This window comes from Acromyrmex echinatior, chromosome 14 (assembly GCF_024713525.1).
Source record: "Acromyrmex echinatior isolate Ae372 chromosome 14, ASM2471352v2, whole genome shotgun sequence".
Lineage (NCBI taxonomy): Eukaryota > Metazoa > Arthropoda > Insecta > Hymenoptera > Formicidae > Acromyrmex > Acromyrmex echinatior.
Window position 1 is genome coordinate 5,682,201 of NC_141865.1, and position 19,909 is coordinate 5,702,109.

At 28.1% G+C, this 19,909-nt stretch overlaps 1 protein-coding gene and 1 long non-coding RNA gene across 10 annotated transcripts in view; one reads left to right on the top strand and one right to left on the bottom strand.

The window, feature by feature from the left end:
- Nucleotides 1-19,909, top strand: part of LOC105150454 (uncharacterized) — a 234,622-nt gene that overhangs the window by 2,013 nt on the left and 212,700 nt on the right. The window lies entirely within an intron of this gene.
- Nucleotides 1,263-19,748, bottom strand: LOC105150453 (Major Facilitator Superfamily Transporter 17). 2 transcript variants are annotated; one of them, XM_011063567.2, is made up of 12 exons: nucleotides 19,498-19,748; nucleotides 11,389-11,477; nucleotides 10,562-10,632; nucleotides 10,194-10,402; nucleotides 8,567-8,803; nucleotides 7,968-8,052; nucleotides 6,248-6,471; nucleotides 5,746-5,895; nucleotides 5,526-5,658; nucleotides 5,289-5,444; nucleotides 5,124-5,209; nucleotides 1,263-5,040 (listed from the first exon to the last, which is right to left on the bottom strand). In XM_011063567.2, exons 2-12 carry the CDS (start codon nucleotides 11,403-11,405, stop codon nucleotides 4,825-4,827), a joined length of 1,584 nt encoding a protein of 527 aa, XP_011061869.1. In that variant the 5' UTR covers nucleotides 11,406-11,477; nucleotides 19,498-19,748; the 3' UTR covers nucleotides 1,263-4,824. The 2 variants fall into 2 exon arrangements, with proteins under 2 accessions (XP_011061869.1, XP_011061870.1); XM_011063568.2 differs by lacking the exon at nucleotides 19,498-19,748 and adding an exon at nucleotides 16,329-17,008.

Here is a 19,909-nt window from a genome sequence, read left to right on the forward strand (position 1 = left end):
AATGCACAATAATGAGATTATAACATAGAACTCGAAATATCATTTATTCTCATAAATTCTATGACAGAATATCTTTTATGATAGAATATGTAGAAGATATATTAGACTGTTAAAAATTCATAGAACAAATTATGGATATAAATAAGAGGAAAGATAAAAAATATTTTACAAATAAATCAAACTTGGTGATTAATGCTAAAGTGATTAATGCTAAAATAATTTTTGCAAGAAATTGTTTTTAAATTTGATGAATATTATCTGATATTATCATCTTTTATGTTTTTTAACTAAGCTTTCAAGATTTTTTTGAGATTTATAAAAATTCTAGATATATTAAATTTAATTAAATCTTTAAGTTGATTAATGAAAGCATGAAGAGAAAAAAAAGTAAAATTCAATTATAATATATTTTTACAATATAATACTTTTACTTTAAGCTTTTCGTGGTATCTAAATACACTTCATAAATGGTAAAGAAAATGAAAGAAAAAAATTATTAGATTGTTTAGATGTGGCTTATTTTATTTTCTTTTTTTCTTCTCAAAAATTTCAGTTGAATATGAGATTTGTGTTTGATTTTTATATATTGTCTCTCTTCCAGAGTTAAATATTTATAAACTGATGCACACATAAGAAAGAGAGTATATAAACATTTTAAATAAATATATGGCATACAAAAGTAAATAGAATAACTGAAAATTTTTAAATACAAATATTCCAGATAATTTAATAAAATTAGCATTATCTACTAATTCTATAGATAAGAAACAAGCTAATGATTAATTGCATTCATTCCTATAATGTGCTACATTTCGTCTTTTTCTCTTTTTTGTAATATGTTTATCCACATATTTATTGATAACTTGATTTTGTATTATTTAAAATGATGTGAGACTAAATATATTTGGTCACCGCATAGAAAAATTATTTTACATTAAGGAAATTATTTATTACATTAAGGACAAAAATAATTATGTAACTAACTTCGTGAATAAGAAATCTGTTGCATTTACGCTTAGCAGAAATGAAATTTATTCTTTTCATTTATCACTGTTTAATAATAGCAAACCAGTTTCTAACAAAACAATATTTATGTTATGTTATCAAATTTAAGCTATGTAGTATCGAGTATCATCAATTGTATTCAGTGGACATTATATTTATCTAAATTTAGAAAATTGAATATATACAACGCGTAATATAATCATTTTGCAATTTAAAACAGAAATGGGATGGTTCAAAGCACAATAAAAATGCAACAATTAATAAAATTATATATGCTCATGTATTTTGAATTAAATCGCATATTTGCATTGTTTAATATTTGTTAAACTCTCACGGGGAATTCAACATTTTTTATCGCATAATACAGTATTGTACTATTAGTATACCTATAAATTGTGCACAGTATACTATTGCTAATCTATTATATTTCTTTCTCCTGGTCCTTTACTTTATAAGAAAATGCTAAAATTTCATGAATTTCATATGTTAGTTATGATGATAAATGAATAAAAAAGAAAAATTAACGTGTTATACTGTTGGCATTATTTCGTTACACATTAATTGAAAATGCTTTCATAAATATTTTTTAAAATATATTTTATGTCAGAGATTGCGTTTATACATAGGATATGAAATAAGAAATGAACTGATTATGTTAAAGAAAATAGAATAAATTTTTCTCTCTCCTCTAATTATTTTTTATCAAGATTATTTATTTAATGTACTATAGTATTTTTGAAATAGTAGATACATTTAATAAACTTTATATTAAACGAAACATATGTAATTTAAAAGTAAAACATATATTTTTTAAAATTATTTCTAATTTCACTAATCATTTATGATACATATTTCAGACAATAAAAACAAAAGCATTTTCTTTTATGTGTAATATTCAGTTTCTACAAGTATATTATACACGATAAAGATATCGTAAACGTATACGTGTATAAATATTACGTAGACACAATCACAAAAATTATATATTTACGTATTAATATATTTGAATTATCAACATATAAAATATCTTATTTGCGAATAATAAGATAAAATTAGAAAATCAAATTGATTTTGATGAAAGCTATTTAAATATTAAATTTGTAGCATTCTCACTATTTTCTAGAATATGTGCATATACACGATGACTAACGAAATCGTTGCATATAATACATTTATAAATATAAAAATTTGTAGAGAAATAAAAAATAATCGGCAATATAATTTTTTAAATCGTTTATAGAGTTGATATTTATTAATATTTATTAATATTTATCTTAATATTATATGAAATTAGGCTCTTAAAAATTTATTCGCTTCATATGATTTTCATGACATTATGCAATAAATATTCTTTTGCATTCCTCACGATATAATGGCAAGTTAGAATAATTTTACAAAAGTGAACATTTTGTTAGGTGTTACGTAAAAATCTACACTAATTTGTAAAATCTAATATATTATTAGATGTATCAAGAATGCGTTCAAAAACACTATATGAGTGTTTTCGAATATAATTTTATTCTTATTTAAAATTTTCGATGAACAACAAGGATAAGATGATACTCTGATAGTATTTTCGAATGCAGCAAGAAAATTCTATTGGAATTTTATTAAACTTTAAAATCTATACGTACCACAAGGCACTGATAGTAAAAAGTATAAGTGCCAATAAAAATAATCTTAATTCATGATTTTATTTAATTCTCTCTAATGGATGATCATTAAAACTGTATTCTATTCTAGAATTATATTATAATAAAAGCTTAGTAAGTGTATATTTTAAGTATCTCTTTTTAAACTTGATAAGTACTTATTATTCTCGCATATTTTAACTATATACAAGCGCATATATATATATATATATATATATATATATATGTGTGTGTGTGTGTGTGTGTGTGTGTGTATGTGTGTGTGTGTGTGTGTTTGTATATATGTTTAAACTATTAAAGAGTTTTACACTACCGTCAAAAAGTTTCCGGACATGAAACTTACAATTGCATAATATTTAGGTCATCGTAACTCAGTAAAGAATCATCACAGCCAAAAAAAATAAAAAAACATTTTAAAGCTAAACATTTTGAAACTTATATTTTAACACGCTTTTGACTGCTTTTCAAAAAAATTTTTTCTTTACAGTTCTGTGTAATAAATATCACGTTGTTGTATTTTTTAAAACGTACATTTAACAGTGCGCAATTTGATAGTTTTTTTTTTCAAAAAGTTCAATATTTTCGAAAAACAGTACAAAGATTTATCTCCAAAATGCTTTTTTAAAAATTTTCTTATGATTTTTCTTGATTAATTACGCAATATTGAAGCTATATTGCTAAACCAATGATGAAATTTGATAAAAAATAATCACTAAAAAAATTTTATCTTTTCAATTCTGTAGAATTAAATTTAAAAACGATCAGAAGCTTATTAAAGTACAAATTTCGAGCTTCAAAATACTTCTTTAATTTTTTACGATAGTATTTCACCAAATTTTAATGTTGGTTGTAAGCTATGTAGGTTTAACTTTAGTAACGCGTAATTCAGTCAAGAAAAATCATAAGAAAAATTTTAAAAAAGCATTTTGGAAATAATCTTTATACTGTTTTTCGAAAATATTGAACTTTTTGAAAAAAAGAAACTTCATCAAACTACGCATTGTTAAACGTACGTAATTTTAAGAAATACAACAACGTGATATTTATTAAGATACAGAATTGTAAAGATAAAATTTTTTTTGAAAAGTAATCAAAAGTATGCTGAAGTATAAGTTTCAAACTTTAAAATGCTTTTTATTTTTTTGCCTGCGATGATTTTTTACCAAGTTACGATGACCTGAATATTATGCAATTTTAAGTTCCATGTTCGGAAACTTTTCGACAGTAGTGTATATATAAAATTATCATTGCTCTGGAACGTACGCACACAACTAAAGAAAACTAAGTAACTGTTTAGCACTCTTGTGAGATCCATTCTCATGAATCATTCTTAAGTCACTGAGGAATATTATATGTTATTTGTCACTAAAAGAAATTTGTGAGATTTCACATTGAATTCTATTCGGGTGAATAAAATATGTGCTTTCTTAAGATCGTCAATAATAAAATAAAAAGATTGCTTTAAGCTTGAGCGATGATAATACGCAAAATCAATTGCGTGTGGTCCACATCTAAATATCTGGAGATTAGCGTTGTTAAGAAAACACTCCACATCTTATTACCCGATTAGGATTGCGCAACACATGTGATATCTTACAAATGTGCTCTACTTATTATCAATTATTTCTTTGAACATTTGTGCACAATCTATAACATGGTACAATTTCCAACATTATTCAATTTTAAACAAAATAAAATCTGATTTTTAAGATTCAAATATGCTAATCCTCTCTTTGTGTGGAGGGTACTGAACGGTACTAAAGATTTTTATCAAATAAGAAAAAAATCAAACTTTGAAAATTGGATTTAAATCTTATTTCGTTTAGAATTGTACGATGTTCGAAATTGTATCATTTTATCTTATATGAATATACTATTATCAGTATAACTGCATAATCTGTGTTAAATCTGATTTGAAACATTTTGTCATGTACCTGAGGTAATCATTTCATAAAAATATTTTTCTTCATTATACATAATACCCTGACAACTATATAATTTCTTTCATATCAACAATCAGATCTATTTACAATGATAGAACGGTATTGAAAATAGGTATTTTTCGTACATATATTCGACTGTATTTTGCGTGTTAAAAGACTTAAGTTTCAATATAAGGAATGGCAACAGCAGGAAAGTAAGAAACCGAAATAAAGATACATCGCGCTTATTCTGACGGATTCTTTCGGCTCGGAACAATCTTGCTCTTTTTCTTTGACGAATCATTTAATAGGCATTCTTCTTGAATAGATTGAGGATATTTTTGATCAGGATAGTTCCACGCCTGTATATCCGCTGTACCAAATATTTGATAGGCAATATATGTACTGCAAGATACACCCGCAGTAACGGCAAATACTCTTCTCCACGAATCGAGAGATTGCTGCAGAAAACGTAACGTTATTTTAATTTTTTAGAAAGAGATAGAGATAGAGAAAAATAAAAGAAGAAAATATAAACGCTTACGCTTTCTTGTGTGAGCAGACCAGCTGCTATAGGAGATAGGAAACTGGCGGTCATGTGAATTGTCTGCGCGAACGCTAACACTGGTCCTGAAAATAATAAATATTGATTTATAAATTCATATTTCTTACAAATAAATATATTCGTACTAAAAATACGCGCACTGACCAGCAAAATTGGGTGCGATGTCGACGATGTTGGCCATTGCGCCCGCGTAACCGGCTGTTATGAGAGTAACAGCTATAAACCACACGATCAAAACCAGGATAACATCGCAGCCCAAGTATCCAATTAAGACCACAAGAATTCCGGGAACCACTTGAGCTATAAGCAAAAAAAAAATCAATTGCTTCAATTTATCTTCCAAGTATTGATCAATTTAAGGAAAGTCACAAATGAACTCACATAGTGCAGTAAATATCTTGCGCACAGTGATTAAAGTCATGATTTGCCGCGTGACTAGGAGATCCGCAATGTAGCAGAATACAACGGAGCTTAAGTAGCTACAGATAAATGGTGCACCTGACAGAATACCATTCTAAACGAGTTAATAACGTTTATTATTATGTGCGTTAGCCATTATATATTGAAAAAATTTAAAAAAGAATATTTTCAAATGACATACCGTTTGTATACTGAATCCTAATACCGTTTTCATATACATCGGGCCGGGAATGATAAAGACATAATGTATCCATATTCTTCCGAAGGTTGTAATACCGATAGCCCACGCTGACCAAGACGTGAGTATAGATTTCCAAGGAACGGGCAGATCCTTTAAGAGAAAAAAATATATGTAATTACATGCGTTCTAAGAGAAGATATTTTTTAAATGCGTTTTCACTATGGTATACTAAACTTCTTTTCCAATATTTTTCTATTGCTTATAACTTTTTTTTATTAATAAAAATACATTTGCCTGGAACCGTTATGTTTCTTAATGTCTAGCGTTTCGATTAAAAAGAATTTTTTTATAATATAATCATTTTATAATATATTCATTTTTATGAAAGTTATAAGCAATTGAATTGGATTGGGTATGCTGTACTATTAGTGTAGTGTACATTTGTTCCCGAAGTGAGGGATGTTTAGGAGTTAATAATCATAGTTACTATGAATCACTTTACCTCGTCTGCTCCGATAACTTGATTTCTAACGCATTCCTGAATGTATTGAAGTTCCGGCTTAGATATTCGAGGATGCAAAGCAGGTGTGTCGAAGGCGCAAAGATACCAAAAGATACACCAGACGAGACTGATAGTGCCAGTCGTGTAGAACACAATCCTCCATCCGAAGTGAGCGATGATGAACGCGCACAACGGATAGGTCAATCCAATGCCGATGCTGAACCCTGAATATAGACAATCTAGATGTTAGGAATAGCTCACCCTACGATCCCGGAAGGAAGCTGAAACATGATGCTTGTCGAATGGTCTTCATCTTGATTTGTTACGATTCATGTGTGGTGATGATCACTCTTCAGTTGAGGTGTATCGTATCTCACTCTGTAAAGCGATTCAAGTAAAGACTTAGTACGCAGGGACGATGATAGGGCATGATGAAGCTGTTAATAGTGGGACAATGAAACTTCTTTGTCTGCAAATAATAAAAGTTTAAACTCGTTCTACCTGCAAAATAAGTGTCACTCTTCTTACGCAGAGAATCACAAAAAATATATCATATCATTGAAAAAATGAAGTTATACGCGTATAAGTCAAGAAGAAAATGCAGATCTTTATTTCCATAATAGCATTTCTTTTGTTGCTGCCTTATGTTATTATAAATGCATTCGTGTAAAAATTTACGTACGTTCATAATTAATTTTTTTTTAATATCATAAAATATTATACTCAAAATGGTCAAATGACATTTGTTTAATGATCACTTTAAACGATTTATAATTCATGTCAGAATTTGAGATATTTTTTATAATTTTATATGCCATATATAATACGAAAAAGAAACATTTACAGAATTAGAATACAATAAATAAAATATATATTAAAAAATACACAGCATATAAAATCAAACTAATTTATTCTTAATCATTATACTTAAATCAGACGCGAATTATAGACCGTGCAAAACGCATTGAAAGATATATGAAATAATATTCGATATTTTGTGCTGATAGAAATAAAGTCTAATAAAAGATAGCTTAGGTGTAATAGTTTAGAGAGTAGAAAAAAATTAACGCGCCACAGTGTAAATAAAACAAATGTACAAAATGAAACTTGTGGTCCGTCTCTGGAAAAGTTTGAGTGAGAAAGATGATTAGATTTATTAATTGCGCGCGCGCGCACGTACTGCAGATAAATGAATGTAGTCAAAAGATAAAATTTGTACATATAAGAAAGACAAGTATATAGAGACCATATACATGTTCGACGAGTCCGGCTGATTCTACCAGCTGGAAGTATACTCGGCCTTTCTCATGCTGTTGAGCGGTCGCTGTTGAGTATACCCCTCGGTCCGGCGAATGCAACCTCGTGGAGATGAACTATTTCGGGATCATTAACAAGTGATCAATTCTGGCGCAGATCGATGCGCAACATTTATAGAGAATTATTTTCATTTTAGCAAGAGATTATTTTCTTGATCCGGAATTTTGACTGAAACAATAATATAGTAGTTTCTCATTCGAACTTCCGTATTCCATTCTGAAAGAAGCGTGCATTAGTATTCACGTGAACACAATCGAAAGAAATATGCGAGTTTTACGGCATTATATACTTGCGACTGTAATATGAGGCTACGCGCATAGTTTTCGCCTAATTTTGGATCGAACGTATCGAAGTTTCACTGTAACACACGAAAATCTCTGTTAGCCGGTAATTTGTAACGTACCTTGAAAGGAAGACATGAAGCGTGAGCGTTCCACGGGTGGAATCCAGTGTCCGATTACGGCGTACATCGCGGGCCACGTGAGTCCCTATTTTCAACAAAAAAAAATCAACATAAGTCACAAAAATCTTTTTTTGCTATCCTAATCAATAGATAAATTTCAATAATATTTAAAAGATTGTTCTGTCCAAAAGATTTGAAATGTCTTTTAGTCTTTATGATATTCTTTAAATATTTATCTTGTCTAGATATAAAGTTCATCATATAAAGGATTAAAATTATATATATAAATAATATATGGCAAATTAGGTGCAACGTTTCACATATATTGTAGCTTATAATATGGCGAACAAAAATATTACATACGCATGACTCAAAGCATGGATAATTCTTGAATTATGGTGTATCAAAGGTAATTATGATGCTCCGCGAGCACCAGTTTTACTCTTTTACTACACCATAAAAACTCTGTTATTCAATTTTGATCTTTTGATCACACATATTATAAGTTCATCATATGTAAAAACTAATTCATTTCACTGGGACCTAATTTTCCGTTTAATTATAGTGCGGGGTTTTTTATTCGATGATTAGTGACTTACACTGGCAAAGCCCTGTATACTACGTAACGCTATTATAGCCCCATAATGGATCTCTGCGGCAGTCGGCATAAGCAGACTGCAGACGGCAGTGATGGCTTGAGATCCGCCGAATATGATTTTAGTTCCGAAATACTGAGTGAGAACACCGCCGAGCATTTGCGAAAGTATATAACACCAATAAAAGGAACTAAGAATGGTTGATTGAATAGTTGGACTCCACTCGAACTCGCCAGCGTCCTGTTTGTAAGAATGAAGATATGATATTATAGTGCAGTATATGCGCAAATTGCGACAAGTTTGAATTAAGAAGATTAGCTTTCATCGGATTGAAAAATGGGGAGGGAAGGTTAAATTTATTAAAATTTATTGAGAGTCCAAGGAAGTGTTTAATAAGTATTAGTTTCAAGTTTTCTTTGTCACAAATTGTTCGTTGTTTTCCTAAAAATTATAATTCTAAAAAAATAGAATAGGGAAAGATTTATAGTTTTTAAGAAAAAATAAATAAGCGGTATAATTTTTAATTTAATAAAATTTTTCTTATTTTGATGATTGTTTTTCCTCTTTATTAATAATAAAAATTTTTAGTAACTCATTAATTTTACTAGCTTGAATTATCTTATAAAACAGGTGATGAAATTATTTCCATAGCAAAAAAAGTTATGGTAATATGACACAATAAAATCAAGGTGATGCGCAATTGTCCGCTTTGTCACAGATTGATATCGTTATGACATTAGTATGAAACTGTGATAAAGATTGTCACCTCACTGTGATATTGTTATGACGTACAGATTAAGATAATGTGATATCACACACTATGAGTTTTTAATACACAATGACATTATAATTTATTTATGATTATTGTGAGTGAATGTGATATTTTTTTGTTATGGTATATAATAACATAATTTGCTTTTAGAATCACTTACTTAATTTGCTATTGAATTTTTTTTGCTATCGAATAACTTTGCTTCGTTTTTTTATTAAAACGTGTATGCTGAATATTCTTTAAAGAAATTTTTCTTGGTTTGACGTCAATACGTGAAATACATTTGTATTATATTTACATTATATATTACGACACACAAAGTATCAATATCGCATTCATTGTATTCAAAGAGATTATCCCGATTTAATTTTGCCAGTCCACTATACAATAAAGTATTCCAATTAAAATAAACCTGTCTGCGACTGAATATTTACTAATATAAGTGCATTCAAACCTCTTCAGACCTGATTTTAATGGAATTATATTAAAAAAACGTTTTTAAAATTCAATTCAAGGGAAGTTTATTAAGTAATTTATACTAAACAATTAATTTTTTCAAAATTTTAACTATTTTTTAAACATATATATTCTTATGGACAGCTGCTCAAAGATGAGGTCGACAGAATTAAATAATTTTAAAACATTTTCAAATTTGATATCCATTATAACATATATAGGATTTGAAGGAATTAAGCAATTTAATAAAAAAGATTTGTATAAAAAAAATTTTTCTCTGCGTAGATTGAAAAGTTCCTTTTTTGTCAGGGAAATAAAAAAATTGTTATTTTGAGGATCTGACAAAATGAATGATACATAGATAAAGAAAGAAATAATGCGCTGTGCATTATGTAATCGTACCTCTGGTCTGATTACAGTAGTGTTCTCTAAATATGATGTATTTGATATTGTGTAGCACTGAGATGTTACCACGGCGGTTTCATTGTCTGATGTTGACGGCAACTTCGCCATAGCCACCATAGCGATATTAATGTCCGTTCTCATCATGAAAGATACGAGGAATCCGGAAAACGAAAGCATGTACAGCACGACACGTGCTGGAATCATATCTGCAATAAAATCAATGCAATCTGGTTATTAAGAATCATATAAACCATATCGACTTGCAGTAGAAACTTGTAGTGATAATACAAATTGTCATTTTTTTCTTCCTTTTTTTCCAAACAAAAAATTGTTTTGTCATGTTGGTATATTACAAAGAATATTACCTCCCAATTTTCGTAAACTGCACGGTGACTGTTCCGTGTACATATCGGATCCTCGGATCATATCCTCATATCTGTAAAATAAAATTACTACTATGATATGCAATATTTTTTGAAGTAAAAGTCGTATTTTTCAAATAAAATTTTCAATTTTTTTTAGCTTATAAAGGAAGGATTAAGTAGCATTCGGATTTCACCTAATTTTAAATAAGTTTGGTATTTTCCCCTCACTAATTTATAAACAAATGGCACAACACAATATTCAAGTATTTGCGAAGAATTTGAAAGTTTTAAAATTTTTTATTGAATTACGAATCGATATTGTACGTACGGTTGCAGAAATTAATGTCAAAATATTAAAATGTTTTAATTATAAAACGACAATTTTTTTATTACATGCGTTACTTAATCATTTACTTAAATGCAAATTCTATAAGAATTTACATAAAAAATACACGAGAAACTTTTGATGCAAATTTCTTATGCATACTTAAATATTATTTATCGCTTGCTCATGAATATGAGAGAGCGAGAGAGAGTACTAATCATATTTAAAGTTAATAATCATATTTAAAGGCTAAATCTGTGTGTACATTACTTGACCGTTCTCGGGTTAGAGAATAATTTAATATCTGTGAGTGAAGTAAAAAACTAAAATTTGATAAAATAATCGTAACAAGTTTCTTAAAAATACAAAGTAGTATCGAGTACTTATCTATTTAAAATGTTAATAAAAATAAAAAACTATTTAAAACGGATACGTACAACAATTACAAATAAAAAACAATTACGAATAAAAACAAGAATATATTTAAAATCTGGTTTTTCACCTTTGAGATTCTTCCATTCCTTGCGTGGAGCTTTTGATATTTGAACAGAGAAAAAACGAATCTGTTGTACATAAAGATCACCTTGGACTCTGCAAAATAGAGAGAATTGATCTAATTTAATAATTATCACTTTATAAAAATGAGTTTTTTAAATTTTGGGACATGTCGGTTTATGAGTTTTCATGGTATTTGAACTATTGCATCAAGGTCATAATTTATGCGAACAGAATGAAATTCCAACACGAAACTCATATCAACATTCTTTTATCGGACAAAACACCTCTACAAAAATTTATTTATAAATGTGCTGTTCCATTAAGAATTCGAAAAAATTAATTATAAAAAATAATTACTCTCTTTTGACTTTACAGAGCTTTCTACACGATAGTTTTTCTCTTTTAATTATTAAAAGCGCAAATCGTGGTTTTGTTACGATATTAATAAACTATAAGCAATAGTATAATTTCCATTATTTTTTTCGTGCCAATTTTTGTTACATACATGAAGCTTTTGTATTTTATGGAATATGCATAAATAGTTTTGTATCATTTATTTAGTTTAACGTGAGTTAAATTTATTCTACAATTGCGCAATTGTAAGTGATCGTAGTTGTAAAAATTCATCAATTACAATTGAATATGAGAAGAATATTTGACTGTGATTGATCAATTCTTACAACTACAACCATTAACAATTACACTTACGCAATTGTAGAATAGGTTTTACTGCGATTATTTAAATTACAATATAACGCAATTCCAACTAATAGCGAATTCGATTCGACGTACTCAGTAAGTACTCAGAGTGCACTTAAAGCCGTTATATATTAAAGCCATCGTACACAAGTAAAGATATGTGTTTAATACAAATTTAAAAACGAATTAAACTGTGAAATTCTCAATACATTTTATTGTGCTATTATAAGTAAAATCTATATTTTATAATTCAAAATATTTGCATTTTATTTTTATCCAGATTAATATGCACACTAAAAAAAAATAAAATGTTAATTTAAAATTAAAGACGTATATTGCACTTTCTGAAGCATGCAAAAATGTTAAAATTTTTGTAATTTAACATTTTTACATACCTCACAAAGTTCATTATACTTTATTCTTTAAGTTAAAATTAACACTTCATTTTTTACAGTGCACACTAATGTGCAAACTAATGCATGCAACCGAATTCGTTATAAATATATACAATGTCATATGATAAAATTATCACATTTTTTTCTTTTTACAAAACAAATTCCATACTTATCAAAACAGCTAGAAAAATGCTATTATTAGGTGTTGGAATTAATTCGTAGCGTTTTACAAGTGATGGGAAGTACTTTCATTAATGTATTTTTTAATGCTCATGTGAAATAAATAACATTCTTTCATTAAAAAACGCTACGAATTAATTCCAACACCTAATATATTTTCAATAAGTTTAAATTAGATATCAAAACATCGTTTAAAATATTTTGCGCACAATGAATTGTATTTAATAAATTTCTATACCAATTCTATATTTCTAATAATCTTTAAATAACATGTTTAATTATTCTTTTCCGCTATTTAGATAAAGCACAAGAATAATTAAAATTGTATGTAAAATTATATACTTCCGCAAAAACAAAAATTGTTGAAACAGTCATTTATACATATATATATAGAATTGAAGGACAGCTTAAGTAAAAAAAGAATACAATTATTTTTTCTTGAAAAAAAAAAAAATAAATTGCACTTAGAAAATTTGTGTTAAGTTTAACACGTATTTCGTACAGCCCATTCATATTTCTATTTTATTTTTACATAAGGTGAATATTTCATTAAAGTAATACAAATCTTATGTAAAAGAATTAACACAAAAATGTAAAACTGATAATTTGTAAGTAAATTGTAGAACTATATTTTTCAGTAAAATTAACACTTTGATATATTAAATTAACACGTGTATTTATTTATTTAACCTTGACTTTACATTTTGAAATATATTATTTTCCTGTTATTTGTTTATTTGTTCTTAAATTGTATTCTTTTGATATTAAGAAATGTTAAATATCATAATGTAATATAAAATCTACATTAACAAATAACATAATCACATTATGTTAAATTAGCACTCGGATATGTTAAATACTTATTTCTGAAAAATAAATAAATAAATAAAATCTCTAAAAAATATAAATTATATAAATTATAAAACTATATAAACAATACTAAACAAAGAGTATCTAGGACCGTACATGTGAACGCATAACAGGAAAAAAAAACCTTTAACAGTCAAGTTGAGTCTTAAGTGCTTAAATAATTCTATATAAATTTATATACTACTTATGTAATCATTTAAATTGTGCGCCAAATTGATTTTTCGGTTTTGAAATGCAAATCAATTGAACTATTAGGTATTGGAATTAATTCGTAGCGTTTTACAAGTGATGGGAAGTACTTTCATTAATGTATTTTTTAATGCTCATGTGAAATAAATAACATTCTTTCATTAAAAAACGCTACGAATTAATTCCAACACCTAATACAATAGTAATACTCCACAAATTAAATTGCTTAGCAATTTACTAATTTGATGCAGACATTTGATAAAGATCTTATTAATGCTGGAAAATATATTAAAATTTGTAAATAATTTTATTACAAAAAATATAAAATTATATTAGGTGTTGGAATTAATTCGTAGCGTTTTTAAATGAAAGAATGTTATTTATTTCACATGAGCATTAAAAAATACATTAATGAAAGTACTTCCCATCACTTGTAAAACGCTACGAATTAATTCCAACACCTAATATAATATTGAGTTAAAAATTTAATTCAAAATTTTAACAAAACTTAAGTAGACCGGTAATACTTAGTGTTTTTGATTGTGTGTACAAACTTATCAGGAATACAGAAAGAAGATGTATTGAAAAACATACCTATAAAAAATACTAAAGTCGACACAGAAAAACGAAGTTTGACCGATGAGACTAATAATGGAAATGAAATTGAAAAACATACAAAAGCAAGGTGACAAAAGCAAAGCAAATAAATGAAAAAAGGGGGGATTAATATGTAGAGGGAGAATGTATAGGATGTTGGGAAAAATTAGGTAGGAAACAAAAAGTTAAGGAGGGATAGGGAGGGATGACTTAAACAGTAATTCCTTGTGATTTTGCTAAACTCATTTTTGTTTCCTTATATGCACCATTTCAGAAATTAATCTTTTATTATAACTTGATTCGTTGTTTGAAATCTGCAAGTCATTATACTTGAAACCGTGATTAGTTGTAAAACTGCGGCTGAATACAACAGGAGAACCACTTTTCTTTTTGAACGTTAACAATGTGCTTATGGACTTTAGTTTTAACATATATCATAATAATGACATGAAATTTTGTACGCTATATATTGAGTTGATTGTGAGATATAGGCTATTCATAGTCGATTTTTATATTTGAAACTGTCCAAATATAATTTTAAAATGTCATCAATCAGAGAGCCGTATTAGCATCTTAAGACTTTGCTTAAGATGGTCTTAACATAAGAACTGATTATATATTGGCCACAAATTCTAAGACAGCCTTATCAATTTTTATGTATTTTTTGAGGATAAGTAGAAAACTTTCTGAGATGATATCGATATAAAGAACAGTGACGTGTTTCTCTTTAATGATGGAACAATTATCTACCGGAGAAAATGGATTTCCGTATAAATCCAATTACAAATTAATTTTTTTAATAACAAATTTATTTAAAAAAAAATTACAAAAAAGGAATGAAATGTATAAAAAAGCATAAATTTATCAACAAAAATTTTAGCAGATAATTATGCAAGAATTCATCATAGTCAAAAAAATAATTTGAGCATTGTATACAGATAAAACCTATTTCATATATATATTTATTCTCTATAAAATATATAATCTTATTAACAGAAAAATTTTAGACTAGATTTAAGATTTCAGATTTAAGTTGCAGCTATGGTGCTTTTTTTATTTTATTTGCATTCAGTGTTTCAAAGTATCGAATAATTCACTGAGTAATAACATTAGGTCTGTTCGCATTACTTGAAAAAAATCCTTCAAAATTTTTAAACCTAAAATGAGACAGATATTTGAAGAGAGAAAGAGCGAAGATACTGAGTTCATAAAGTACAAATAACGCGAATAAAAAATAAATCTTTTATGTTATGATGATAAATGTGCATAAAGTAAAAAATATATATAGCTAAAGTTTACATAGTATTTTTACGTGATGAATGAAGCATTTTTATATGAAAATTATCTACATTCAGTTTAATAGAACTTTTTATCTTATAAGAAAGTTATATAAAATCATCATAACGTTATCTTCATTTTTCCAGAAAGAAATGGAACGCTCTCGGAATATAAGTGATGAGACATTGTATAAAATAAAAAAATTGATATAATACACTTTAACTTCTGAATGAAGAATGAATAAAACAATGTTATTATTAAGGATATTATGTTATATTAATATTTTAACGATAAAGAACTTATATCATTAAAATGATATTATATTAAATATTCATGAAAATAAATTATTATTACATTTTTTATTTTCCGTGTGAAAAGAAGTACGCTAGTATGACAATGCGCGAACAGTTTTTTTTCCAAGTAATTATACGCATCGTTAGCTTCAATATCGAAGAATCATGTCGATGAAGTGATGTTGAAAAGTTAGTATAAATTCATATAGTTCGATGTGAGAGGGAATGTAAGAATATTTGCTAGCGAATGAAGAAATTTGCATCATATTAGCATATTTTCTCGTTTTCCGACAGTCATGTTGAGTGAGAAACGACTTCGATATATCGATGCATCACAACTGATAAGAGCTAGCAAAGTATAATAAATCATAAGTTACAAATGAATAAATTCATGAAAAATATAAAAAAATATCACATTGGCCTCTGTTCAAAATGTCACTTACGTCGAAGATAAAGTTCCGAGATATGTAGAGGAATTACGACTTTACGAAATGCAACAGGCGCGACTCGAAGCGTGTGGTGAACGGAAGAAATCGCGATACGCGATTGACATGATTGCAGACAGAACGAAGTGTCGACACTGAAAGGCGACCGAACCAAGGCGTCGAATATCTTCATTGACCCCACCATTGCGCCGGTTTTCGTTCTTATAATACGAGAACAATGTATGGAATATTATATTACTATACTAGGGCTAAAACATGTGACATTTTTTAATAGTCGATTATTACTGACAGTCACATGCTATAGTCGAAGTTTTAAATGAATGATTCATCTGTTCTTTATCGATGAATTGGTGTATACCAATACAATAAGTTAAAGTAAAACAAATATAAATAGTGTTTCATGTGCACTAGTTTAGAGAAACAAATTAATTAATATCTTTTTATTATTTAATATAAATCTAAATATATCTTCTTCTTCATTATTTATTATATTTTAGTTAATTATGTAAATATTTTTTATTTCCATTTTTCCAGTCTACGTATAACTGATTAGTCATATCTTTTCTTATGTAATGAATGTATTTAATAAACCTGTTTTTTATTGATTAAATAATTCGTAATTAAAAAACAGATTTATTCAATATATTCATTACATAAAAAGAAAATATGAATAATGAGTTATATATGTATAGACTAGAAAAATAAAAAATATTTACTTAATTATTTTTTATAATTAACTAAAAATAATAAATAAGGAAGAAGATATTTAGATTTATAATAAAAAGATATTAATTATTTTGTTATGGAAACATTAGCTCCACTTGATTATTTTTAAAGCAAATATGATAAAGAAGTAACGCTGATGTAATCATTGACTTAATAAATTATCATATTCCCATTATAATCAAATCTGTAAGATGTAATTAACTGAGAAATAACTATTGTTTCCTTACAAGAATGAATCTTTGAAATGATCATGTTATATAATAATATCGAATAATACGTTAAATGGATATAATTCAAGAATGCGTTATATCATCAGTAATAGATTTAATTAAGTGTATCATTAACAATAGATTTAACAACTCGTGCATTTTCCTGTATTGGCGAATATATCAGCAATGATATTTCAGTTCAAGGAAAAACATTTTCTTTTATATTACTAGCCTTTGCGCATCATAAATATTTCATCATTTTTTCCACACAACTGTCAATACAAAGCACACGCATACTCATGAATTATTTCACGCTCTCGGTTGTAATATTTTTAAGTATATTCTGCGGTGAAATATAAAGACCGTTCTTTGCTCGATCGATAGTTTGTGTTGTATTATGACGAGAAATGATAACGTGTAATATCTGTTTATATTTGACCTTACAAGTTCCAAGGGTCTCTTGAAGTATGGATTATTTTTCCGATGATATATGAGTTAATAAAATATGTATAAATTTATAGTCCAAATGGAGTTGAAGACCTCACAATTGTGAAGTAACATTTTATTCGATCATTATTATCATAACGAAGAAATTTTTTTTTTTCGCTCGCAATATTGAGTTTAATTATCTCTTAGTTGACCTTATTAGGTTCACAAATAAGACAGATCATACAATTCGATCAATCAAATACTCCGAGCAAATATAAAAGTGATGTGCGTCATAACAGTTACGTACATAACATTCATAAATGTGTATAGAATTTTGCTTCCGTTTGTAAAAAATAAAGTGTCATATTTTATGTATTATCAAAATGTAGTTTACTTTAGTTTATCAGCTAAACATAATACAAATTATTACGTTTAGATAATAAATATAATACTTTGTATTACGTTTGTTGTGTACAAAGCAAAGTATCGAATAGGAAAAATGATAATACAGTGCCAAAGAAAATTAAAAACAATAAATATATTATTTAATATATGTTTAGAATATATGTTTAATATATATATGTTAAAAATATATGTTTATTTTAAAAACTAGAATTGTTTGAATAGCAAGAAAAGTAAAATAATATAGTGAATTTAATTTAATATATTACGATAGTTGTAATTATGTGCCACAAATATATATCAAGACAAAACGATTTCTCACATCTTTACAATTTTCTGGTTGTGCAACATAATTAAAGAAACGTACTAATTACTGTAAGAAACCTTAAGAGTCTGAATTCAATTTTAATTAACTTCGGTTAAGAGACATAGATGGTTTCTGATGTCTAGTAACATACATATGTAACTTCTTAAAGCTGAGCATTGACAAGTTCATTATTACTGTTACTATTTGTTTAGTATAAATTATGATGATGTGTATGTGATGGTCTGTTTCGTATGTTTAATAATAATGGAACTGCAATTCTTAACAAGAAAAGTATACTACTATATTATATTGTTCTAAGTTCCTAAATTTCTAGAAAATTTTCTTCACAGATTGATATGCTTAATGTGATTACCATTCATTTGGTAGATGACTTATAATGATTTTTGGTAGCCAATCCCTAATGATGATTAAAAAGAACTGCAGTTGGTTTCTTCGCTGATGAATATTTTAATGTATGATGCTAAAAGAACTCTTCTAAATCATGTTATTTATGATGATCAATTTTTGAAGAAATTTCAATTTTTTTTATACATTAAAGTCACACACCATTAAATCACCTTCAACTCGTTCCTGTCCAAAGTAAACAGATTGATTATACTCATAAGTTTTTACATACAGTAGAAATATAAATATTTTTTAACTAAATAGAAATTTATTTCTGTGCATTGCTGAAAAGAAAATTTCTCAGTCATTTTGGACAATACATTAAAATCTCAATATTTAAAATAAAATAAGTCTTGAAACATCTGTCATGAATGTTACGTATTATTTTCATCCGTGCTACACGATGTTCTTGCAATTAGTCATATCATAATTGAAGGTTACTCGAACGATATGACTTTGCACAAATCGCGCAATTCTATAGAATTAGGTTAACATAGGTTCGATAACTACCGTTTGAAGAAGTATAATATAGATAACATTGGTGTGAATGATGGACACTGGCTGATTTGAGGTTAAACACGCTGATTTCTGAAAACGTGCTAAAAAGCACGTGGCCTATCATAACTGCCTTCGAAAGCAGTGAGTCACAAGGATTGCATAAATCGAAGGACAGCCGATGGGGACTCACTTTAGCAACGTTTCTGCGTTCAGCGGATGTCTCGTGTAGCGTGGATGCTCTCTTGCGCGGCATTTTCATCCACGCGGCGGCACACGCGACAATATCGGCGCGTGTTCACCCACGTTGCCTGAGAGAAGCGCGTTGCTTCACGATAAGTCAAAAAAGTGGAGACGACGAAGGCAGGTATGACAAAAGTGAGACAAGGAGAGGCGAACCAAACCGAAGCGCGAGCACCGGTAGAATGCGGGGAACGCCGCACCAAATGTACGACTGCTGCCAGCTGCCGACGCAAGCGTTACGTCGGCTTGCGTCGGCTCCTTTGATGACGATAACTACTGTCGTGATCACGTGACTCAAGAACGAGCGGTGCCCAACTGCCCAGGCGATCGATGGAGGTTTACTGCGCCGACGCGATGCAGTA